At 43.1% G+C, this 26,484-nt stretch overlaps 1 protein-coding gene across 6 annotated transcripts in view; it reads right to left on the bottom strand.

The window, feature by feature from the left end:
- Positions 1 to 26,484, bottom strand: part of PCNX2 (pecanex 2) — a 305,993-nt gene that overhangs the window by 62,374 nt on the left and 217,135 nt on the right. For all 6 annotated transcript variants that reach the window (XM_059900886.1, XM_059900885.1, XM_059900884.1 and 3 more), the window contains one exon: positions 2,068 to 2,126. In XM_059900886.1, the coding sequence (XP_059756869.1) occupies positions 2,068 to 2,126 (59 nt within the window). The remainder of the gene's footprint in view (positions 1 to 2,067; positions 2,127 to 26,484) is intronic.

Below are 26,484 nucleotides of genomic sequence, written 5' to 3' on the forward strand. Positions count from 1 at the left end.
ATGAACAGAAGTTTATGTGAACACGTTTTCATTTCGCTTGAGTCAAGCCCTAGGAGTGGCACTGCTGTTCTCCAAAGTGGCTGGACCGTTTTGCAGCCCCGTCTCAGGGACTGAGAATTCTAGCTGTTCCGCATCCTTGCCAGGACTCGGTATTGTCAACTGTTGCTTGTTTCTTTAACCTTAGCCGTTCGAATCGGGTGCATCAGGACCCCAAGAAGGAGGAAGGATACAGCAAAGGAGATGGAGTGACGGATCACCCTGCTTCCCAGTGGAAGGCTAGTGTGTTTCAGGGGTGTGAAACTGGGGCTTTGTAGTGCATTTCTTGTCATCTCCCTGCTGGGCCCAGACTCCTTTTATTTCCTCTGTCAGATCTCTCACGATGAAGGATAGAACCTTTTCTGAGAAGAATGGGTCAACTGGGAAGTCCTCCTGGTCTGTGGTCTTGGGGGTGTTAGAAGTACTGGGAGGGGCTAGGAGGAAAGTTTGCCATCAGTGCTTTTATGTTAAGAGCATCTTTTCTTTGGGGAGTAAATTCTGGCTCTGGAAAGTCAGAGAAGCAGAGAGTTTCCCCAAAGAGAAAAGGCCTAAAGCAAAGCTCAAGGACCCCTTCTAGGCCGGCTATTGGAGTAGGGAAGTTCGAGATAAAGCCTAGAGATCTGAACGGAGCTTCCCTGCTCTGTACCCTTGGGAACCAGAGCATGACTGGAACTGCAGGAAGGTGCAGAGTGGCCCCAAGTCCATCCACATAAGGAAGCGCACTGATCCACCGCTAAGAAATCTACAAAATAACACTATCAAACTATGGATATCATCGCTAGGCATTCATGCCAGGTAAAAGCTGAATTGAAATTAGGGCATTTATAACCTAATCATGATTAATGGAAAGAAATGAACTGTCCTATGGGCTGAGTCATGTCATGTTATCTAATAAAGTATCAGTATGCTTAACTTTCTATGCAGATGAAGCCTTCCTGACCTGCCATGATATTCGTTTTCTATGATGAACCAGCATGCATCCTGAGACACTAATGAGAGATTACTTTGAGTCTCTAGCACTTTTAAAGGAAAGGCCTGAATGAGAGAATTAACTTTTGCTTAATTGTTCAAACTGTTTGTTTTTCGAATAAAACAAAAGAATTTAAACCACTTAAAGTGGAGAGCTTAGAACACACTGACCATGCTATCTGTATAGTTAGATTAAAATGAGACAAAATTATGAACAACTAAAGGTGCAATGCACTTATGAAACTGTCCATATGCCTAATATCAATGGCCCTGCAAAGTTACAGAGTCCCACGGATCCACATTAGAGATACTTATACCCCAACCCATGCCCCCTTAAAGTTGGGCTGACGTAAAGTTAAACAAAAAATAAACCTGTCTCTTCAGGTATTTTCAAGTTCCAAATTATGATTTCAAATTAACCATGTATATGCAATTCAAACATAGCTAATAAGCATGATACAATTCTTCCTAGACAACATTTTTGGCCCAAGGGAGAGAGAGAGTGAGTTGGATAAAAATACAGAATAGTTGAAATTTGCATACTGATATGAGGAAAAAAGAGGTCGAATGGTTAAAAGTGAAATAGATTACAGGAAGAAAAAAGTTAATTTTCTGGCAGGTAAATCTTTCCATAGCTTAATGTGGTACAAAGTTTCTGAAGACTTCTGGATCCTGGATCCTGGAATTGCTTGCCTTTAAGGACATCATAACACTGACATTTTTCAAAAAAAAATTTTGCCAGAAGACTAATACCAAGGTTTATTGTCTATATTCGACGTTTAGCATACACAAACTAAAATGTCTTAACAGGGTCATTCAATACTGAAAAGATATCTAATCATTTCTAAATAATGGAGGAATGCATTTCTAAACCAAATCAGGATACTTGATCAGTTCTATTTGCACAGTTTCATTTTTACCGTCAGCGTATTTACCAAGACATGCATTGTCCCCACAATGATTAAAACATAGTGAGTACTTAATTCCCCTTTTTGGATTGAAGGAATCCATCTACACAGCAAAATAAATAAACAAAAAGAGAGAACGAAGATATCCTCTTACCTGGATCCTTTTCAATCTGGACCACCAGTCTTGTGTTGGAATTATCCATGCGCCTTGTACTAGAAGGGGGCCACAAAAGGGTAAGAGGTCCTGATTAGATCCCTCCAAATGAGAGCTGGCTCACAGAATCAGCTGTGTGAGTGGGAAATGCAGGGGGGATGGAGCTCACATATTAGGGTGTTGGCTCCGCTTTGACAAGGCTGTCGGAAGAAGGAGGGGTTGGAAGGGAGGGAAAAATAACACAGAGAGGGAAGAGATGACTAGCACTTAGGATATGGGAGATTGGCCTTCATCCTTATCAGTTTTGAGCACCCGGTCCACAAAATAAAAGCAAGCATCTGAACTGCCAATGGACTGTCCCTCACCTTCAGAACTTCAGAGCAGTGCACACATAGCTATCTTTCTTTTCAAACTGATTCCAGAAAATTCGTGATTAGTAGTCTATGTCTCCACTACTTGCTTTCAAGAGTTGGGCCCATTCTTATAGGCCTTTCTTAGGTTGAACCACAAGAATAAAGACAGCTCTCACAAGCTTAGGAAAAGGCGGATTGTCTGTAGCCATGGTAACCAGTGGCCGCCAGAACCAGTTTTAAACCTTTTCAGTTATGACAACCCACCGCAACTTACAGCTTTGGTAAGCAAGCCAGCCAGCCCATGGTGGCCCCTTGCTTCTGAAAGTCAGCTGGTGAGGCACAGACTCAGTCCAGACCTCTCAGGGGTCAACAGTCACTCCCCAAGTGACTACCCTGCAGAGGGTATCAGCCCACTTGTGTCTCTCAAATTCACCGGCCCTTGACCTTCACATGTCCCGAAAACCCTTTATAAGTGCAACAGTCCGCTGTGCTTGGAGGGACCGTGCCGGACCAGCTTTGACTTATTTCAGACATTGAGTGGTGGTCTCGTCATCCTTTGAAGGATGAAATGTGAAACTGACGTCAACCACACGAAGCTGATGATATTCAACTGTTTGTGACTTGCAAAAACGGCAATTTCATATGGCTAAACCATACAAGCTTGAACATAATGAGGGTCCGATCTTTACCATGCCTGGTCCCTGCCTTTGCCATCGCTCTGCCCTTTGCTTTCTGTGCTCCAACCACCCCGGCCTTCTTTTTCCGCACCTTCAACACGCTCTGACCTCCTTCTCCCTCCCTCCCTCCCCTGCGTCCTTTACACCTGTTGTGTCCTCTATTTGGAGGACTTCCTTTCCAGCTCCACCCACTTTTCCTTGTTGACTCCTCTAATCCTTCCAGTCAAGTATCACCTTCTCAGGGAAGCCTTCCTGGCACCTGCTCTGGGTGAGATTCACGTGTTCTGTGCACTTTCATACCTCCCCTTTGGAGCACGTGTCACAGTTAATATTACTACTAAAGCTGACCGTTAAACATTTATGTAGCACTTACTCATGTAAGCACTTTACATGTATTAACACATTACATCTTCACAACCCCCTTCTTAGGTGCTATTAATATACCTCTTCTCACAGAGCAAGAACCTGAGGCACCGTGGATTAAATGTCCAAAGTCACAGAGCACGTGAGTGGTCTAGCCGAGATCTGGACCCAGGTGGGCTGCCTCTGGAGCCTTCAGTCTACATCATACACATCTTTGTGTGTGTCAACTAAAAAAAAAATATATTCACAACCTAAAAGTTGAAAGTTATGTTTTATTTGGGGGGAACTTCTAGGAATTCAAGCCAGGGAGGGCAGCATCTCAAGTAACCCTGAGAGAACTGCTCCAAGGAGGTGAGGGGGGTAGCCAGGATATATAGAAGTTTTGCAACAAAGGGCAGGTAGTCTGAACGTCAAAAGATTATTGTTAATTAAAGAAAACCAGGGCTTCCCTGGTGGCGCAGTGGTTGAGAATCTGCCTGCTAATGCAGGGGACACGGGTTCGAGCCCTGGTCTGGGAAGATCCCACATGCCGCGGAGCGGCTGGGCCCGTGAGCCACAACTGCTGAGCCTGCGCGTCTGGAGCCTGTGCCCCGCAACGGGAGGGGTCGCGATGGTGAAAGGCCCGCGCAACGCGATGAAGAGTGGCCCCCATTTGCTGTAACTGGAGAAAGCCCTCGCACGAACCGAAGACCCAACACAGCCAAAAATAAATAAATAAATAAATAAAATAAATAAATAAAGTAGCTATAAAATTAAAAAAAAAAAAAAAAAAAGAAAACCAGATATCTCAAGTTAAGGAATTCAGCACTTTTCTGTGTATGGGCAGATGCAAGAGTCTGGGCTCACTGAAATCATTCCTTTGACGTGCACCTCAGCTATCTCGGGCCAGTATCCTGTGTTTTCACATCCTGAGTTTCCCCAGGGCTCACCTTAGGGAGTGGCTGCAGTCTGATGGCTGCTAGATGGCAGGTATTCTTTTCCCTCCTGAGTTCCCTCGGGGCTCACCAGCTCACCATCAACTGCTGATGACTGTGACATCCTTTGTTTACTGACATGGCAGGAAATATTCCATTTCTTTTTTTTTTTTTAAGAATATTGCATTTATTAATTTGAAAAGTAGACCCAAATACTCAGCAATATTCTATTTCTCACATGATAATTTGATTACATCTGCCTCTTACATCAGACCCTAAGGACCGTGAGGTACCATTTTGCTGACATCTGGCACGCAGCAGTCACTCCATTTGTTGACAAAATAAATGAATAGTCAAAGATAATACTGCTTCTGAAGTGTTCTTCTCTGATAATACCTGCTAAGAAAAAAGGAGACTGCTTCTAGATAACATTTCAATGTGATTGTTGACATACTGCGTGTGATTAACTAAATGAAGAGCACTTTTTGGTGCTTAAGAAACCTCAGAATGCAGACTTCTTCCGTGAACTTGTCTCTTGGGAATCAGAGCAGATTAAAAAGATGTTTAGATGCATCTGTATTTTAAATAAATAAGAAAGTTTGTCTTCAGAAAAAAAAAAAAGTATTCTCATTTCCTCCTATGCCTCAGATATTTGAGAACCATCTAGGCAGGATCCTACTTGAGTTTTGTAAAACAGACTCTACAGATGGGTTGGAAAGGAGGAATATTCTGTTACAGCTCAAAAAGGCCATTAACCCCAGCACAATGTTCTATTACTGCTTCACTTTCCTTGCAAATACCCTCAGATCGGCTCCGAAAATAAAAAACCCAGGGTGGCAGAAAATAAAGCAAACAACAGAATTCTTTCTAATGAAGGCTGGAATCCCATGTAGGCATAGTTAGTCCCTAAATGGAATTTTAATTTCACCTTAAGACCTAGGACAAATGGAATTTTCCGCAGCAGAATAAACAATTTTTAAAGTGGGACTGAGACAAAAGAAAGTCATTTACCAAACTCCTTACGGAATTAAAACACCTTCTAGAACTATGTTAACTGGAAGACTATCTTTGCAAAAGGCTTTGGACACAGAGTGCTAAATTCTGATCAGCGGTAACTAAGCCATGCTGCCTGTGTCCCCCAGGGCCTCTGGCTCACCACCAGACTCTCTAAGAAGGCCAACTGTCAACCGTACTGGGTATTTTGAGCTTATCTCCAGTGCTTTCCTCCTGTAAATTTGGTGCTTACCACTCAAAGGTGCTAATTAGCTCAGTAATTGGATCTCTGCCTTCACTGTCCTATTGTGTGAACATCGGTTCTGCTGCTCAGGGAGGAAAAGCGGGCTCCCAACTCATTCCACAATCTCAGGGGAAGTACAGAATGCTGGTGTGGTTAGGTGGGCGTCTGCGGTGTGTGCTCTTAGCCCCTGCCTGGCAAAGCCAAGGCTCATTGCTAGCCCATGCTGAGCGCCACAGGCCAAGAGTCTAATAATATCGTTGGTCTTCCCAGAGAAACTGACTTACTCAAAGCATCCCTTTCTTATGTTAATACAGCAGGGCTGGTTCCCTCCCTTCAAGCTCTGCCTCCCTCATCTAAATCCAGCACCTTCTCTCTTATGTGGCCTCATCTGAGGCGCTTAAATAATTTAACAGTAATTTACTTAATTCTACTGCTTCGGGTTCCAGTTTGTCAGCACACACAGACAATTTATGGGAGAAGTATTCCCATTTCTGATGGGGAAGTGTGACTGGCTAGAGTGCCTGTTGATGTGGCAAAGCCAGGAAGGATGGCCTGTAGTTCTGTGAGGGCGACCACTGACTGAACCCGCCCAGGCACCATAGTCGCCACTGGCATGAGTTCTCTTACAACAGGAAGTCCTGGTAAGGAACTCGGAACTAACACGCCACCACCGACCAGAAGAATTCAGGAAAGGTCAAAAGGAGAGAGGAGACGCCAGCCCATATGTCCTACCAACCTCCCAGAATCCTCCTCGCTGGAATCCATCTCGGCTGAGAGATGCGCGGGCCACCAGGAAGGACCCTGAGTCAGAACGATTGGCCAGAGACAACCCGGAAACTAACCCCATCACCATAAAACCCAAGACTGTGAGCCACGTGGCAGAGCAGTGCTCCTGGGTTCCCTGACGCTGCGGCTCTCCGCCCGGGCGCCCCTTCCCAATAAAGTCTCTTGCTTTGTCAGCACGTGTGTCTCCTCAGACACATTTCTGAGTGTTAGACAAGAGCCCACTCGCTGGCCCTGGAAGGAGTCTCCCTTCCTGCAACAGTTCTCTTCATGCGGCAGGCAGCATTAGGGCAATCTGGACAATGAGAAGGCAGCCAGACACTAAATAAGGACACTGTCACCTTTTAAGTTGAATATATACGCAAGTTTCAACCGGGTTAGTATTTTTTGATGATTTTTGCATCTATATTCATAAGGGATATTGGTCTAAGGTTTTCTTTGCTTGTGACGACTTTGTCTGGCTTTGGTATCAGGGTAATATTGGACCCACAGAATGATTTAGGAACTATTCCTTCCTCCACTCTTTTTTGGGAGATTTGAGAAGGACTGATGTTAATTCTTCTTTAAACATTTTACAGAATTCCAGAGGGAAGCCAACTCATCCTGGGCTTTTCTTTGTTAGGAGTTTTTTGATTACCAATTAACTCCCTTTACTTGTCATAGGTCTATTCAGATTTTCCATTAAGAAATGTCCATTTTGGTAGGGTGTGTGTTTCTAGGAATTCCTCCAGTTCAGCTAGTTTATCTAATTTGTTGGTACACGGTAGTTCATAGAATTCTCTTTCAGTTATGTAATGCTGGTAGTAATGTCCCCACTTCTGTGATTTTAGTAATTTGAGTCTTCTCTCTTCTTTTCTTGGTCATTCTTGGTAAAGGCTTACCAATTTTGTCAATCTTCTCAAAGAATCAACTTTTGGTGTAATTTATTATTTCTATTGATTTTCTATTATCTATTTCATTTCTCTCCATTTTAATCTTTATTACTTCCATCTGTCTGCTTGCTTTGGTTTAGTTTGCTCTTCTTTTTCTAGTTCCTTAACATGGAAGACTAGTTTATTGATTTGAGATTTTTCTTATTTTTTAATTTAGGCATTTATAGCTATGAATTTCCCTCTGAGCACTGCTTTTGCTACATACCATAAGTTTTAATATATTATGTTTTCATTTTCATTCATCACAAAATATTTTTTATTTTCTCTTGTGATTTGTTTTTTGACCCATTGGTTAAGTAGCTTTATTTTATACATCTTTGGGAACTTTCCAGATTTCCTCTTGCTGTTAATTTCCGATTTCATTCCATTGTAGCTGAAGAACATATGTGGCATGATTTCAATCCTTTTAAATTTATTGAGGTTTGTTTTATGGCCTAACACATGGTTTATCCTGGAGAATTGTCCATGTGCATTTGACGAGAACGTCTTTTTAAAAACTTTTGCTTTGTAAAATACTGTTAAAAGGATGAAAAGAGAAAATATTTGCAAACCGCATATCCAACAAAGTGCTAGTATCTAGAATATATAAAAAAACCCTCAAAACTCAGCAGTAAGAAAACCAAACCAAAACAAACAAAAAACCCACAAAGAATCCAATTAGAAAGTGAGCAAAGACGTGAACAAACATTTCCCTGAAGAGGACGTACTGATGGCAAATAAGCTCAGAAAAAGATGTTCAATGTCATAAGTCATTAGGGAAATGTAGATTAAAACCACAGTGAGATATCACTATACACCCATTAGAATGGCTAAAGTATAAAATAGTGAAAACATCAATATACTTGCAAGGATATGGAGAAACTAGATCCCTTACGCATTGCTGGTGGGGATGTAAAATTGTATCGCTTCTCTGAAAAAAGTTTGGCAGTTTCTTTAAAAAAACTACCATGTGACCCAGCAATTATATTCCCGGGCAATTATGCCAGAGAAGTGAAGACTTATGTTCACCCAAAAACCCATAGACAAATGTCCCTGGCAGCTTTATTCATAATAGCCAAAAACTGGAAGCAACCGAGATTTCCCTTAGTGGGTGAGTTGTTAAACAGACTGTGGTTTCCATACTATGGGATACTGCTCAGCAATTAAAAGGGGCAAACTGCTGACATACAACAACCTGGAAGAATCTTCACTGAACTATGGTGAGTGAAAACAGCCAGTTCCACGAGGTTTAAATACTATATGATTCCTTTCATATAAAACTCTTGCAATGACAAAATTATAGAGTTGGAGAACAGATTAGTGGTTGACAGGAGGTAAGAAGGAGGGAGGGGCAGAAAGGAAGAGTGTGTGACTATCAAAGGGCAGCAGGAGAGGTCTCTGTGGGGATGGACTTGGTCTGTATCTTGACTGGACCAACATCAATATCCTGGTGATCGTTTTACAAGACGTTAACACATGTAAATTGGATAAAGAGTATATGGGGAGATCTCTTTTTATTCTTTCTTTCAACTCCATGTGAATCTATACTTAGCTTTAAAAAAAAAAGTTTAATTAAAAAAATCTCCATAGCTAATAGCAGGCCTGAATTCTGTGACTATAATGCATTCGTGTGAGATTCTCATCTCTCACCCTAACTTGCTTGCATCACAGATTAGGATCACTTCTCCCATTTCAGTCAGAAAAATCCAAGACTCTCCAGCATTCCAAATACAGGAGAAGAAGTCCAACCATTCATTCACTAGGAAGTCATAAATATTTAGGGGGTGAAAAGTGTCTCTTCTCTTTCTGCAAATGCAACTAATAAAAATAGTAATAAAACAATCTAGCTGCATATGGTTGGGCAAAGAGTCAGCCAGATGGGGAACTGAAAAGATGGAGATGCAGAGGATTGTAGAGGATTCATAAGGATTAAATGGCCAGGGTGCTGCTGGTTTTTTCCCCAGGATTAACATGACTGATTTAAGGTTTTGACTTCTGGGTGCTACAGCCTCCTGGTAAAAAGAGGCCCAATGTTACAGATTTGACAGTACTTTTTTTAGAGTTCTGGGTGTTATTTCTCCTGGGGATGAAGACACATTTATTTTTTCATTAGTTACCACTGGTACGCACAGAATTTGGATCAAGATGAGCACACAGCAAAAAGAAACGTCAACCCTTGGCAACGGGACTGCAGGATTTTGCAGTGACACGTGCAGCCCTGATGAGTTACATCTAGATCCTTCCGTTTTCACAGCCACTTGTGTCAGGAGAGACACAACTCGAGAAGACACGTTCTCCGAACATGAAGCCCGTTAAGACACGGTGCTGTTTAGTCCTCGAGGGATGTGGCACTTACTAAAATCACACCAGCTCTGTTTTCCGCTGAGATGGACTTCACTTTTCCTTTGCTATTTTATTCACTCCTAAAGTATAACATTCTACCTCACCCGCACTCAGTCTTCAGATCTGTTACAAAACCAAGTTCAACTAAAAGGATGCTTCTAATTCTACAACCACCATGAGGAACCTGGTCAAATCAGTTACACTGACTCAAATTATAAATAAAGGTATTTATGCAGGTTTAACACCTCATGTTTGCATTTTTAATGATGGTGTACCCTATGCAAAATAATTCGGCCTGGAAACAGTACACAAACAATAAGGCAGGGGAACCCCAAGAATGAGACTGCAACTTGAAGTTGATAAATCTGATTTCTGTTTCTCACTTGCCTTATGACTTATTAAATTATTGAGGGATGTAAAGGAGAGAATCACAAAATTCTTCTGATCCTCAGTTTTCTGAGTGCATAAAATCGCAGCTAAAACATAGCACTTTTGGTAGGAAATTAAAATACAGAGTCCCTTCTATGGCAGTCTACTACAAAACTAAACTAAGAATCACTTTCACCTGGTAACAGGCCTGTTACCCAGGGTCATCATGATTGACAATGGATGAACAGGAAATTGTTTTGATATCACCGCATCAGTACTTTTTATGGGGAAAAAGAAATAGTATTTTTTTTTATCCTGACAGTGTTTTTCAGATTTGATTTTAAATATTAAAATGGTGTTGAATCTTGGCTCTGGGAGCATAGGGACCAGAGTCAACAGAAAATGAGTTCATTCACCTCCTCCAAGTGTCTGCCACCTGCCCCAGCTTATCCCCCAGACAGTGTGACAATGACAAGAAAACCTCCTTGGAAGGCTTCCCAAGTGGCTCTCCTTTGTCCATGATAACTTCAGCTAGAAAGCTAGTGTTCTATTACTTTTGGACGGCTCTTTAAAAATTAATCGTTTTTAAAATTTCATTTTCTATGCAATTTTCTCTAAAATCCACTAAGAACTTTCTCTCCTTTCTCTCAAACCTCAAAGTACACCTCTCTCCAAAGCCTTCCCTGTCTCTAGGAAATTAAGCTCCAACCACACAACCTCCAAAACAAATAATTCTTTAAAATGTAACTTAGTAAGACATTACAAATCAGAAAAGGAATATAATACATTAAATTGCCGTTATTCTTATCAGGTAATATTTTTTCTAATTGTCATGTATGCGATTATTTTTCCACTATTGGTCATTTTTCATTTAAACAAGCTTGATGGGGAGCATCTGTCTACTTAATTGCATTTACAGAGAGAGGCAAACACAGTAATCCAGACATGAAAGAGCATTATAAACCCTATGGAGTGATGATAGCAGAATGTTTCCAAAGCGACAAGAAAAAAAGAGCACGGCTTCCTATGTTCACATAATGCATTAATTTCATTCATCAGCCAATAGTACCGTGAACCCCGAAACAGCAACCACGTGCAAAGCCTGGGTCAGGTCTTGGCTTTCAATAGAGAGGGACTGAAGTCAGCCTTGGAAATACGCTCAGGGTATTGTGAATGAAAAATGTCACCTGTCGTATCAGTAAACAAAGGATGTTGCAGCCATCAAGCCATCACATTACAGCTGCCCAGACAGTGCACCCTGAGGGAACTCAGGATGGGAAAGAACATGACACTGGCCCTAGATAGTTAAGGTGCAGATCAAAGGAATGATTTCAATGAGCCCAGACTCTTGCATCTGCCCATATAGAGAAAAGCACTATATTCCTTAACTGGAGATATCTGGTTTTCTTTAATTAACAGTAACCCTTTGATGTTCCAACTACCTGGTTTTTCTTGCAAAAACTCCTCTATATCCTGGCTCCCCCCTTACCTCTTTGGAACAGTCCCTCATAGCCATCTGAGAGCCTGACTTCTGGGCTTGAAGTCCTCAGAATAAAACATAATTCTCAACTTTTCAGTTGTGCATTTTTTCAGTCGACAGTAACAAGATTAAAGAGTGCCCCCTACCCCACGACTGCAATGGTAAGGAGTGAGTCTTAAGCTAGAGCCTCAAATGCAGAAGTCCCCCAGGACTCAGAGTGGTCACCCCACAGCCCATATGGGTCCTCCCATATCTCTGTCAGCAACGGGGACGGCGTGGCCAGTAACATGCACTTTGCGTGTTGGCTGATCACAAGCAAGGCCTTCGAAAGGGCTCAGCGTTCTTGGTGTTGGGGAGTGAACCCTCACTGTGCAGATACCTCCATCTGCCCACGAAATCTCCTGCGCCAGGAACGTGTGAGCCCTGCAGTCAAAGGGTTTGAGGCAATGCAGATTTAAAAGCTGAAGCCTTCTGCCTTCCTTTGTTTAGGATCAATCAATCCCATCTCCAACACATCCTTAAAAGCTGACAAAGCTGCCAGGCCTGAGAAGGGCTCTGCCCTTGTGCTGTGCTAGGCTGACACTCCCTGCGACCACCCATCAGCCGGACTCTGCCACAGCGCCTCACTCCTGGGTGACCTTGACTCCCGGGTGACCTTGACATGTCGAGTCAGCAGCACCAGACAGACAGCCGGAAGCAGGTGGGCAGGTGGAGCCCTTCCGGCAGGCGCCCGGTCAACTTCACTACTCTGCACTTTCTAGATTCTGTAACTGCTCAGCAGGTTGGCACAGGACTCTGCATAAAATTATGCATTGCAGCGTAATGAATAATCAGCTCAAACCAGTGCTCTTTGAGAAATTCAACACACTGGAGTTCCTCAAAAGCGGCATCCTTCTGGAATACATTTGCATAATCACTCATCACCACACCCAAAGTGTCAAACCTTACCCCTGGGTACGTGTGTGTGAGCTTTCTCATCCGTCAGCAAAACAGCAGGATGGGGCCAAGTTCATCATTTAGTGTTGCAGACATCAGACATAGACCTGGGTTTCCAGTTGAACAAATCCAAGGCAGAGAAGGGATGTGGAAGGACTGATTAAGACACAGGGCATATCAGCCAGAGAGCAAGGGAGGCTCAGACTCCTGTCTGCCACTCCACCCTTCTCTGGAATTCTAGACTATTTAGACTCACAGAATTACCGTGCTAAAGGTCTTACCTTCGTGCTGTCATCCCTCCAAATAAAATTATGAAGGAAGGATCCCTTCGATAAAAGCCATCACTTGCTTTTATCTCTCGATTTCAAGTGACAGAAAACCCAACTGGAAACGGCTTAAACAAAATCTGGAACTCACTGGTTCACACAGCTGAAAGGTCAATGGAGCCCTGCTGGACTCAGGGGCTAGGGTGCGTGGTGTCATCAGGAATCATTCTCCACGTCCCTCGGCCCTTTGCTGTGTTCTCAGGCCAGTTCACACCTCATGGGGACAAAAAGGCTGCCAGCAGCATTAGGCTTGCATCTCACACTACCAAGCCCAGTGGGAAAGATGATTCTCCTCCGCTGCAGGCCTGCCACACCCCAAGTCCCAGGCAGAAACAATCCCTCTCTGGAACTCTGGGTTTCACACCTCGCCTTTCTCTTGCCTTTTTGGCCACGGTCTCACCTGCTCATCTGTTTCTTGCTTACCTGTGGCCTGAAGTCCAGGAAAATGTTTACGCAGAGCTCAGTTTTACTAGAGTGGAATGAAAGGTGAGGCAGGCTGCCGGCTGCCCATCCACAGACTCAGCCCACGCGTCCCCAGCCACCGGGCTGAGATTTGCTGACACTGAACTCTGAGCTCCTGTGGCTCTTCAGTCTGCCTGGACACCTCCACTTCATTCTGCATAACTAAGAATGTCTCTTGCTGGCTCCTCTTCACCTCTATCACTTCTGGAAAGTTCGAGACTTGGTCCAATTTCCCACCCTGGCTGTGCGTGTAAGTCCCGGGACGCACTGCCTCCTCACACGTGGCCTAAACCGTGTCAATCCCGAAACACGCCTCAAATAGACACACATATGGAACCTCAAAGTGACTCCCAGGCATGTTTAAATTGCTCAGAACTCCCAGATTTATATATGCATCAGCCTAGGAGTCCCTTCCGGGGGGAGGATTCGCTAAGACCTATCATCAGCCCCCAGGAAAAGCGAGGGCGTTTCCTGATCCTTTTCACAGGCCTATCAAGTTACTTAACAGCCCGGACCTGGCAAGGTCTGGAACCAGGGCACCCTGGTGCCTCACATCATTGGTGGTCCTGGGTCTCCCAGTGGGAGAGGCTCCCAGTGCCCGTTCTGGAAATACCGGAGGCAGCAGGCCACACCCAAGGGGGCGCCCCTCCGCCTCCCTGCTCAGGGTTCGGGGCTGCTGGGAAGCAGTAGGGGCTGCAGCTCCCGACCGGGACCTCGGGAAGGAGCCCCTCGGCGCCCGGCTCAGGGATGCGGGAGCATCGCAAGGTCCCCGCAGAATCAGGGGAAGACAAACTCGCCGGCGATGGTCCAGACCTGGCCAGGTGGCCCCGCACCACCTCCTCCTGAGCCTGCGGAGGGGCTCCAAGCCCCTGAGCTGCAAGGCTCCTGTGGTCCAGTCATCAGTGAGACGGCTCGGCAGATGAACTGGAGAGTGGCCTTGGGAGAGTCGTGCTGGCTTTGACTTGGGTCACTTTGGACCTGCCTGAAGGCAGAGGAGAGGTTTGGGACCAACGTCTGCTTCTGAGGAGGTGACAGGGAGCATGGCCACCTCTGCCACACCTGGCGCTGCCCCCCAGAGAGGCTGCACAGAGCTCCTCTAGGTGCCCAGAGAAGGCCTTTCTGGAGTGAGGCACACAGGGTGCCCGGGCCCCGGGCTGCAGCCGCCTTCCCTTCCAGACGGGCTCTTGTGACCACACCTCTCGAGTCAAGAGCAAATGCTTTAAATGGCAGTCACTGGTTTTTTTGTTTTATGGGGTTTTCTGGGGGTTTTTTTTGTGCTGTGGGAGATATTTTGAGAGGCTTCAGGACACAGTGGAAAGGGCTTGAAATAAGGCCAGACCTGGTTAATATCTTGGATCGGCCACTGACGTATTCTGTGACTTTGGGCAAGTTACTGAACTTCCCTGAGTCTCCTTTTTCTGATCTGTGAAATGAGAAAAATGAAATTCTACTTCCAAAGTGGGTGTCAGGATGGGAATGAATATATCTGAGCAGGTGAGCAGGTGTTCACTAAATACAAAAAGATGACGATCACTCCCGTTACTGCTGCATTGTACCTACTGCCTTTATTACATTTAATAGTAATATGTCCAGGGCCTAACACACTCCTAGGTGTGCATCCGAGAGCTCTAACAGTCCTAAGACACCTGATAAGGGACCTCCATGACTTTATCTCCACAGTAAATTTGTCCAGGTGCTTTGAAAACGTATCCAAATAAATTGGGGGGTAGCTTAATTGCAAGTTGAAATATGCAAATCCCTCCCAGCATAACTGCAAACCTGAATTACAGTGCTGCATTTTACTATTAACACATAAGCCATATAATCTTCCTGCTTTATACTTTAAAAAGAATGCCTTTTGAGACGCTCAATGCTTTGCACAAAGATCTTACAAACCATGCTTAAAACAGCTCGCTGGGAAGAGACTATCCAGCAAAATCCTCCCCATTCTGAAAAAAGGTAGAAAATAAAGCATGAAGTTGAGAATTCCTTTCTTTGACTGCCTTAAGCAAGTCAGGCATCCATGGCTCTGTACAGCTTATCATTATTAACAAATCATGAACGAAGACCCAGATGGTGACAGGCAAGCCCATGTGCAGATAGCACAAGTGAGGGGGCTGGAGAGATGATGAAGGACAGCAGTGACGTCGACCTCTATGCACTGGAATGTTGAGTTAAAGCCCAGAAGTTGAGAAGTGATAGAGGAAATGTACATTTCTGCTTCTCAGTAGAACACACATGCATGAGAATGGGATGAGGAAGACTTGGCTTGGCAATACTTGAGTAAAATCACTGCGAGGGTTTCGATTTTAAGAGGCATAAATGAGAGCGGGACATAGGACTCAGAGGAAGTAACAGGTCCCTCTACTATAAGCTGAGTAGGTGACACCTGGAGCAGTCTAAGGAGGGCACAGTCAGGGTCAACCCAGTAAACAACTGGATGAGGACGGCTGAGATGCTCAAGGTCTAGACCATTTCACACAAAAAAACAGATAGGACTGTTAAGCCTGAAGCAGAGACCTGAGAAGGGAAGGAGAGCTGCCTTCAAACTGGTAAAGGATGGAATGTACAGGAGGCACAAGGATGCGGGTTACTCCAGGATCAGCAGGTGTATCCAGGTGACTGGGGTATCCGGGCGATGCCACAAGGAGCAGATTCAGAGCACTGAGAGCCCCAGCTGTGACTGACAAAGATCACACGGGCTGCCCAGTGAGACACAAGTCCTGCTTCACGCAGAGTAGGAGGAGGACTCCCTTCCGTGGACGGTACAGAGGGGATTCTGTAATTTCAAGGGTCCATGCTAGTCTCTCTTCTATATTACAAACCCAAGAAGGGGCTGGGAAGTAGCACAGTAAGATCCATGAGAGCTCACTGAGACCGGCTGAAGTATTCTGATCATCTCTTTTGTTGTTTGATAAACCACGAAAGAGTGGCACTTTGAAGATCTTGTTTTTTCCACTAAGGCAGCTGTGATGCTCAAAGAACAGAACCTGGGCTCTGGGACTGGCTAAGGCCTCAAAATAAACATAGCACCTGATGGTGAAGACTAGTATTTATGGGGCATCTCACAGCACGCTGGTTGTGGACGTGATCCTCCGTGGTCTACACGTGTTCTTTCATGGGTTGATTGCGTTCTGCCATTTCAGAAACGATTTCAGGTAGGTTGCAAGGATACATAAAATACGTCTAGACTTAACTGAATTAGAAGTTGAAATGATAGCACACAGAAATATAGGGAAGGAAAACAAAATGGGTGCAGGACTAACTTGGTGTTTATGACTTCTGGGAGGCACATAGAGACAGTCATCCCATTTTACACATGAGTCAACTGAGGCTCACAGGCTGAATAATTTCCTAAAGTCAAACACCTAACCAAGCATACGGGCTGGGATTTTATTCAAGGTCTGACTGACCGCACAGCTGGTGCTTTCTGACGGAACACCACTGTCTCAGGGAGAGCTGAGGATGAAGTGACCCTGATTATCTTCTTGCTGACTAGGGTGAGACCAAGGGCATGGAATACAGAGTCGACTTTTTTGCAGACCAATCACATAGAATGATTCCTATCTTAAAGCCCAGCACAGTGGCCTCACATACATGCTTACTGTATACTTGTTGACAAGGATAATGCCCAGAACAATTTAACATTTTAAAAGCAATCCGGAAAATATAATAGAAATGTAACAACCATGAAGCTATATTTGCCCGTCAGGTAGCTGTTATGTGTGTCTCCTCATAGCTATGGTATTTAACATTTTATAGAAGACTTTTGATGTATGAAAGCAAAATCATTGTTAATGGGATTTTTCCTTCTTTAGGGCTGAAGACAGTCGACTCCTTTAGGAGTGAGACATTGGCTAAGATAACCAGGGCCATGAGTCAAATATATACTTTCCAGCCTAAACATCTGCTTCACGTTAATTACAAAGTTTGGTTATTTAGCAATTGTTTATATATAAAGAGAAGGATGATGAATCATAATATCAAAATGTGTTTCTAAAGCTTTTTAAAAATACTCTGAAAGGAAGCGCCTTCGAGATGGTGGAGGAATAAGACGTGAAGATCACCTTCCTCCCCACAAATACATCAAAACTACATCTACATGTGGAACAGCTCCTACAGAACACCTACTGAACGCTGGCAGAAGACCTCAGACTTCCCAAAAGGCAAGAAACTGTCCCCATGTGATCCAGGGACAACTTCCCCGGGAGAACGCACGGCGCGCCTCAGGTTGCTGAAACGTCACGCCGGCCTCTGCCGCTGCAGGCTCGCCCCACATCCGTACCCCTCCCTCCCCCTGGCCTGAGTGAGCCAGAGCCCCCGAATCAGCTGCTCCTTTAACCCTGTCCTGTCTGAGCGAACAGATGCCCTCAGGCGACCTACATGCAGAGGCGGATCCCAATCCAAAACTGAAGCCCAGGAGCTGTGCAAACAAAGAAGAGAAAGGGAAATCTCTCCCAGCAGCCTCAGGAGCAACGGATTAAATCACAATCACAATCTCCACAGTCAACTTGATGTACCCTGCATCAGTGGATTACCTGAATAGACAACAAATCATCCCAAAATTGAGGCAGCGGACTTTGGGAGCAACTGTAGACTTGGGGTTTGCTTTCTGCATCTAATTTGTTTCTGGTTTTATGTTTATAGTAGTTTAGTATTTAGAGCTTATTATCATTGGTAGATTTGTTCATTGATTTTGTTGCTCTCTTCCTTTTTTTTAAAATATATATATATTTTTTTCCTTTTTCTCTTTTTGTTGAGTGTGTATGTGTATGCTTCTTTGTGTGATTTTGTCTGCATAGCTTTGCTGTCGCCATTCTTCCTAGGGCTCTGATTGTCTGTTTTTTGTTTTTTAGGGTTTTTTAGTATAGTTTTTAGCACTTGTTATCATTGGTGGATTTGTTTTTTGGTTTGGTTGCTCTCTTCTTTCTTTCTCTCTTTCTGTTTTATTTATTACTTTTTAATTTTTAATTTTTTAATATTTTTTATTTTAATAACTTTATTTTATTTTATTTACTTTTCTCCTTTCTTTCTTTCTTTTTCCCCCCTTTCCTTTGGAGCCATGAGGCTGACAGGGTCTTGGTGCTCTGGCCGGGTGTCAGGCCCAAGCCTCTGAGGTGGGAAAGCCGAGTTCAGGACATTGGTCCACCAGAGACATCCCGGCCCCATGTAATATCAAACGGCGAAAGCTCTCCCAGAGCTCTCCATCTCAATGCCAAGACCCAGCTCCACTCAATGACCAGCAAGCTACAGTGCTGGACACCCTATGCCAAAGAACTAGCAAGACAGGAACACAACCCCACCCATTAGCAGAGAGGCTGCCTAAAATCATAATAAGGTCACAGACACCCCAAAACACACCACCGGACGTGGTCCTGCCCACCAGAAAGACAAGATCCAGCCTCATCCACCAGAAAAAAGGCACCAGTCCCCTCCACCAGGAAGCCTACACAAACGACTGAACTAACCTGACACACTGGGAGCAGACACCAAAAACAACGGGAACTACGGACTTGCAGCCTGTGAAATGGAGACCCAAAACACAGTAAGTTAAGCAAAATGAGAAGACAGAGGAATACACAGCAGATGAAGGAGTAAGGTAAAAACCCACCAGACCAAACAAATGAAGAGGAAATAGGCAGTCTACCTGAAAAAGAATTCAGAGTAATGATAGTAAAGATGATCCAAAATCTTGGAAATAGAATGGAGAAAATACAAGAAATGTTTGACAAGGACCTAGAAGAACTAAAGAGCAAACAAACAATGATGAACAACACAATAAATGAAATTAAAAATTCTCTAGAAGGAATCAATAGCAGAATAACTGAGGCAGAAGAACGGATAAGTGACCTGGAAGATAAAATAGTGGAAATAACTACCGCAGAGCAAAACAAAGAAAAAAGAATGAAGAGAATTGAGGACAATCTCAGAGACCTCTGGGACAACATTAAATGCACTAACATTCGAATTATAGAGGTCCCAGAAGAAGAAGAGAAAAAAAAGGGACTGAGAAAATATTTGAAGACATTACAGTTGAAAACTTCCCTAACATGGGTAAGGAAATAGTCAATCAAGCCCAGGAAGCACAGAGAGTCCCATACAGGATAAATCCAAGGAGAAACACGCCAAGACACATATTAATCAAACTATCAAAAATTAAATACAAAGAAAAAATATTAAAAGCAGCAAGGGAAAAGCAACAATTAACATACAAGGGAATCCTGATAAGGTTAACAGCTGATCTTTCAGCAGAAACTCTGCAAGCCATAAGGGAGTGGCAGGACATATTTAAAGTGATGAAAGGGAAAAACCTACAACCAAGATTACTCTACCTAGCAAGGATCTCATTCAGATTCCACGGAGAAATTAAAACCTTTACAGACAAACAAAAGCTAAGAGAATTCAGCACCACCAAACCAGCTTTACAACAAATGCTAAAGGAACTTCTCTAGGTAGGAAACGGAGAAGGAAAAGACTTACAATAACAAACCCAAAACAATTAGGAAAATGGTAATAGAAACATACATATAGATAACTACCTTAAATGTAAATGGATTAAATGCTCCAAACAAAAGACACAGACTGGCTGAATGGATACAAAAACAAGACCCATATATATGCTGTCTACAAGACCCACTTCAGACCTAGGGACACCTACAGACTGGAAGTGAGGGGATGAAAAAAGATATTCCATGCAAATGGAAATCAAAAGAAAGCTGGAATAGCAATTCTCATATCAGACAAAATAGACTTTAAAATAAAGACTATTACAAGAGACAAAGAAGGACACTACATAATGATCAAGGGATCAATCCAAGAAGAAGATATAACAATTGCAAATATTTATGCACCCAACATAAGAGCACCTCAATACATAAGGTAAATGCTAACAGCCATAAAAGGGGAAATCGACAGTAACACAATCATAGTAGGGGAATTTAACACCCCACTTTCACCAATGGACAGATCATCCAAAATGAAAATAAATAAGGAAACACAAGCTTTAAATGATACATTAAACAAAGATGGACTTAACTGATATTTATAGGACATTCCATCTATTACAAATGGAATTACATTCCATTTGTAATCCAGAAACAGCAGATTACACTTTCTTCTCAATTGCTCATGGAACATTCTCCAGGATAGATCATATCTTGGGTCACAAATCAAGCCTTGGTAAATTTAAGAAAACTGAAATTGTATTAAGTATCTTTTCCAACCACAGCACTATGAGACTAGATATCAATTACAGGAAAAAAATCTGTCAAAAATACAAACACATGGAGGCTAAACAATACACTACTAAATAACCAAGAGATCACTGAAGAAATCAGAGGAAATCAAAAAATACCTAGAGACAAATGACAATGGAAACACGGCAACCCAAATCCTATGGGATGCAGCAAAAGCAGTTCTAAGAGGGAAGTTTATAGCAAAACAATCTTACCTCAAGAAACAATAAACATCTCAAATAAACAACCTAACCTTATGCCTAAAGCAATTAGAGAAAGAAGATCAAAAAACCCCCAAAGTTAGCAGAAGGAAAGAAATCATAAAGATCAGATCAGAAATAAATGAAAAAAAAAATGAAGGAAACGATAGCAAAGATCAATAAAACTAAAAGCTGGTTCTTTGAGAAGATAAACAAAATTGATAAACCATTAGCCAGACTCATCAGGAAAAAAAGGGAGAAGACTCAAATCAATAGAACTAGAAATGAAAAAGGAGAAGTAACAACTGACACTTCAGAAATACAAAGGATCATGAGACATTACTACAAGCAACTATATGCCAATAAAATGGAAAACCTGGAGGAAATGGACAAATTCTTAGAAAGGCACAACCTTCTGAGACTGAACCAGGAAGAAACAGAAAATAGAAACAGACCAATCACAAGCACTGAAATTGAAACTGTGATTAAAAGTCTTCTAACAAACAAAAGCCCAGGACCAGATGGCTTCACAGGCAAATTCTATCAAACATTTAGAGAACAGCTAACACCTATCCTTCTCAAACTCTTCCAAAATATAGCAGAGGGAGGAACACTCCCAAACTCATTCTACGAGGCCACCATCACCCTGATACCAAAACCAGGCAAGGATGTCACAAAAAAAGAAAACTACAGGCCAATATCACTGATGAACAGAGATGCAAAAATCCTCAACAAAATACTAGCAAACAGAATCCAACAGCACGTTAAAGAATCATACACCGTGATTAAGTAGGGTTTATCCGAGGGATGCTAGGATTCTTCAATATATGCAAATCAATCAATGTGATACACCATATTAACAAATTGAAGGAGAAAGACCATATGATCATCTCAATACATGCAGAAAAAGCTTTCGACAAAATTCAACACCCATTTATGATAAAAAAAACCCTCACAATGTAGGCATAGGGCAAACTTACCTCAACATAATAAAGGCCAAATATGACAAACCCACAGCCAACATCATTCTCAATGGTGAAAAACAAACCATTTCCATTAAGATCAGGAACAAGACAAGGTTGCCCACTCTCACCAGTATTATTCAACATAGTTTTAGAAGTTTTAGCCACAGCAATCAGAGAAGAAAAAGAAATAAAAGGAATCCAAATCAGAAAAGAAGTAAAGCTGTCACTGTTTGCAGATAACATGATACTATACATAGAGAATCCTAAAGATGCCACCAGAAAACTACGAGAGCTAATCAATGAATTTGGTAAAGTAGCAGGATACAAAATTAATGCACAGAAATCTCTTGCATTCCTATACACTAATGATGAAAAATCTGAAAGAGAAATTAAGGAAACACTTCCATTTACCATTGCAACAAAAAGAATAAAATACCTAGGAATACACCTACATAAGGAGACAAAAGACCTGTATGCAGAAAACTATAAGACACTGATGAAAGAAATTAAAGATGATACAAACAGATGGAGAGATATACCATGTTCTTGGGTTGGACGATTCAACATTGTGAAAATGACTATACTACACAAAGCAATCTACATATTCAGTGCAATCCCTATCAAACTACCAATGGCATCTTTCACAGAACTAGAACAAAAAATTTCACAATTTGCATGGAAACACAAAAGACCCCAACAGCCAAAACAAGCTTGAGAAAGAAAAATGGAGCTGGAGGAATCAGGCTCCCTGACTTCAGACTATATTTAAAGCTACAGTAATCAAGACAGTATGGTACTGGCAGAAAAACAGAAATATAGATCAGTGGAACAGGATAGAAAGCCCAGAGGTAAACCCATGCACATATGGTCACCTTATCTTTGATAAAGGAGGCAAGAGTATACAATGGAGAAAAGACAGCCTCTTCAATAAGTGGTGCTGGGAAAACTGGACAGGTACATGTAAAACAATGAAATTAGAACACTCCCTAACACCCTACACAAAAATAAACTCAAAATGGATTAAAGACCTAAACGTAAGGCCAGACACTATAAATCTCTTAGAGGAAAACATAGGCAGAACACTCCATGACATAAATCACAGCAAGATCTTTTTTGACCCACCTCCTAGAGAAATGGAAATAAAAACAAAAATAAACAAATGAGACCTACTGAAATTTAAAAGCTTTTGCACAGCAAAGGAAAACATAAACAAGATGAAAAGACAACCCTCAGAATGGGAGAAAATATTTTCAAACGAAGCAACGGACAAAGGATTAATCTCCAAAATATACAAGCAGCTCATGCAGCTCAATATCAGAAAAACAAACAACCCAATCCAAAAATGGGCAGAAGACCTAAATAGACATTTCTCCAAAGAAGATATACAGATTGCCAACAAACACATGAAAGGATGCTCAACATCACTAATCATTAGAGAAATGCAAATTAAAACTACAATGAGGTATCACCTCACACCTGTCAGAATGGCCATCATCAAAAAGCCTACAAACAATAAATGCTGTAGAGGGTGTGGAGAAAAGGGTACCCTCTTGCACTGTTGGTGGGAATGTAAATTGATACAGCCACTATGGAGAACAGTATGGAGATTCCTTTAAAAACTAAAAGTAGAACTACCATACGACCCAGCAATCCCACTCCTGGGCATATACCCTGAGAAAACCATAATTCAAAAAGAGTCATGTACCACAATGTTCACTGCAGCTCTATTTACAATATCCAGCACATGGAAGCAACCTAAGTGTCCATCGACAGATGAATGGATAAAGAAGATGTGGCACATATATACAATGGAATATTACTCAGCCAGAAAAAGAAACAAAATTGAGTTATTTGTAGTGAGGTGGATGGACGTAGAGTCTGTCATACAGAGTGAAGTAAGTCAGAAAGAGAAAAACAAACACCGTATGCTAACACATATATATGGAGTCTAAAATGGTTCTCAAGAACCTAGGGGCAGAACAGGAATAAAGACGCAGACATAGAGAATGGGCTTGAGGACACGGGGAGGCGGAAGGGTAAGCTGGGACGAAGTGAGAGAGTGGCATGGACATATATACACTACCAAATGTAAAATAGATAGCTAGTGGGAAGCAGCCGCATAGCACAGGAGATCAGCTCGGTGCTTTGTGTCCACCTAGAGGGGTGGGATATGGAGGGTGGGAGGGAGAGGCAAGAGGGAGGGGATATGGGGATATATGTATACGTATAGTTGATTCACTTTGTTATACAGCAGAAACTAACACAACAATGTAAAGCAATTATACTCCAGTAAAAATGTTAAAAAAAAATACTCTGACATAAGGGGATTTATAAACACCAGGCACTATTATTACAGTGCATTTGCTGTTGTTGCCTGTAAATTAAATGGAGACACCAGGCCGAACTCATCAAGACCAATCTTAAAGACCTTCTTAGTTAAGAACAGTTTAATAGTGCATAGCCTGATGGTGGCGAATGAAATCCAGATTACGATTTCCTTTCCCTTTTATATAATATTGTTGGATTTAATTCATTTAAGAAATAGTTACAGAACATCTTCTGTGTGCGTGGCCCCGTAGGGACACAAAGATGAAAAAAAACAAGTCCAGGCTTGGAGATAGAGTCAGTACACACCAATCCTTGGTACAATTTACTGATGGTCACAGAGCAAATTTATTTTCCAAAGGTGACCACTACAGTACCTCTCATCCCACAAGTCCTTCTTGAACCTTCCATTCATCCATCAGGAGGTGGAATATGAGTCCCCTCTTTGTGAGTCTGTGTGCGTGTGGGTGGAAGTGGAGGGGTTGGGGGAGGGAAGGGCACTCGGTGAGAAGGGCACAGCCGAGGGAGGGCTGGGAATGAAAAATCCACAATACGCGATGTATGAAATAGTACTGTGGGAGATTAGGACTGAGGTGAGGTGGGTCTATATTTGTGCTGTCCTATATGATAGCCTCGAGTCACATGCGGCTACTTAAATGTAAATGAATTAAAATTCAATAGAATTAAAACTTCAGCCACACTAGCCCTGTTTCAAGTGCTGGGAGGGCTCTCATACTAGACGAGGCAGATACAGAGCATTTACATCAGTGCTGGGCTCTGAGGTACGTCTCCTTGTCGCCCAGGCAGCAGTGTCCCACCGCGGGCTTCTGAGACAGTGGGACCTGGTGCTGTGTCTGGGGAATCAACCAGAGAGCAGGTTAGTTAGGTGGGCAGAGGACACGTTTGTCACCAGCCCCCAGTGAGGAGCAGCGCTGGAGAACAAAAGGTCTGCGGATTTCACGACGGCCCAAGCTGGGGAAAACAGACGGGCCAGAGTCACCAGGTAGCTGGTGATTTACTTATCGGTTCCATAGAGTATGAAAGCGGTTCCGTTACAGTAAAGGGCTCGCTGGAGACTTGCAAAAACCAAAGGCAGCTTTAGGAGGTCTGGAAGAAAAATCAAAGGGCTGGAAAGTGAAGGAGCAGGGGTGGAAAGGAAGAGGAGGCCAGGAGAGGGGACGGCAAGTGCCCCTCATCACACCCCCAGGGTGGGGCAGGCGACCCTGGTACCCACTGGCAGATCGTGCTCACTGTCGTGAGAGGGGAGAATACCTCTCAGTCAGGGGTGGGACAGCTAGTAAACAATTAATCAATTACCCTAACAACTGCTTCTCTGTATCAGGCTGAAAAGAAAGCAGTAGGAGCAGCTACAGAGACACTCACAAATAAGAACAGGAAAAGTCATTAGTGTTTGAAATAAAAACCAACAGTTTCAGATACAGAGAATGGGCTTTCCAGAGGGCTTGCAGGGATCCAGATGAGATTTCCTGCCATTTCTTTTCCTGGTACCCACCACTCTTACTGTCCTGAATTCCATCACTGATCTTTTAAGCAGATGACCACAGGGCTCTGTGTTCTGAGGCTTAACACAAGTTGACAAGAGACTTTCAGCTGGCTGCGTTCGGCATCAGCATCTCTCCCCACCCCTCAGGGGGACTGAACATTTTCCCCACCTTGGCTCCTTCAGAGAGACCTAGGAAAGGCAGGATGTCCCTATGCGTTGCCATGGACTCTGCTCTCCCCTTCTCATCCTAGGACAGCCGACCAAAGCCCCCGCGTGCAACAGAGTGCTACACTGGGGGGAAGAACGGATCACAACATCGTCAATTCTTTGTGAGACTGAATAAGGAAACACTCTAGCAGCCCAGACTTTTAAGTAACCCACACAAACGGACAATTCAGACCTCGGTGTACGGTGCCGAGCAGGTAGCTGAATCTTGGCAGGGAGGAGGCTAAATAAGAAAATACCAAACTTGCGTTGCACAGGCGTTAGGATGTCTCCCCTCAATAAAAGCATCTCACAAAGATTTCTCCATTCCCCTTTCTACTGGGGAAGCTTAACACCCCCTCCAGCTCAAAGCGGATGCGTTTTGCTTATCAAATTCTCCCCCCGGCCAAAAAAACTGGTTCCTAACTTATCTGAGAATAGGAGACAAAAAGAAATCTTTTGTGTTACAGAGCACGTTTAAACTATCTTGCACTTTCCTGCATAGCTAAAAGCACACGAGATTGCCACACTTCTTATTCACAAGCGTTTGCACTTTCCGGAAGTGCGATTTTTAAGAGCTCCACAAAGGTCCCCCAAATTGTTTTCTCCTTAAAAAGCATAAAGACAAGCCAGTGCTGGTGGTTTTCTTTTCCTTCTGACTCTGTAAATACGCACGGCATCTCTTTAGACAAATGCCAAAGAGGACTCTTGTTTACGTGTACATTTCAAGACGGCTTCACTTGTACAGCAAAAAGCCCACCTCTCTTAAAAGATGAGGAATCTGTGGGGCACACAAGGGGCCCTCCCCACCTCTTGGTGGTCTCCCAGCA

This window comes from Balaenoptera ricei, chromosome 16 (genome assembly GCF_028023285.1).
Source record: "Balaenoptera ricei isolate mBalRic1 chromosome 16, mBalRic1.hap2, whole genome shotgun sequence".
Classification (NCBI taxonomy): Eukaryota; Metazoa; Chordata; class Mammalia; order Artiodactyla; family Balaenopteridae; genus Balaenoptera; species Balaenoptera ricei.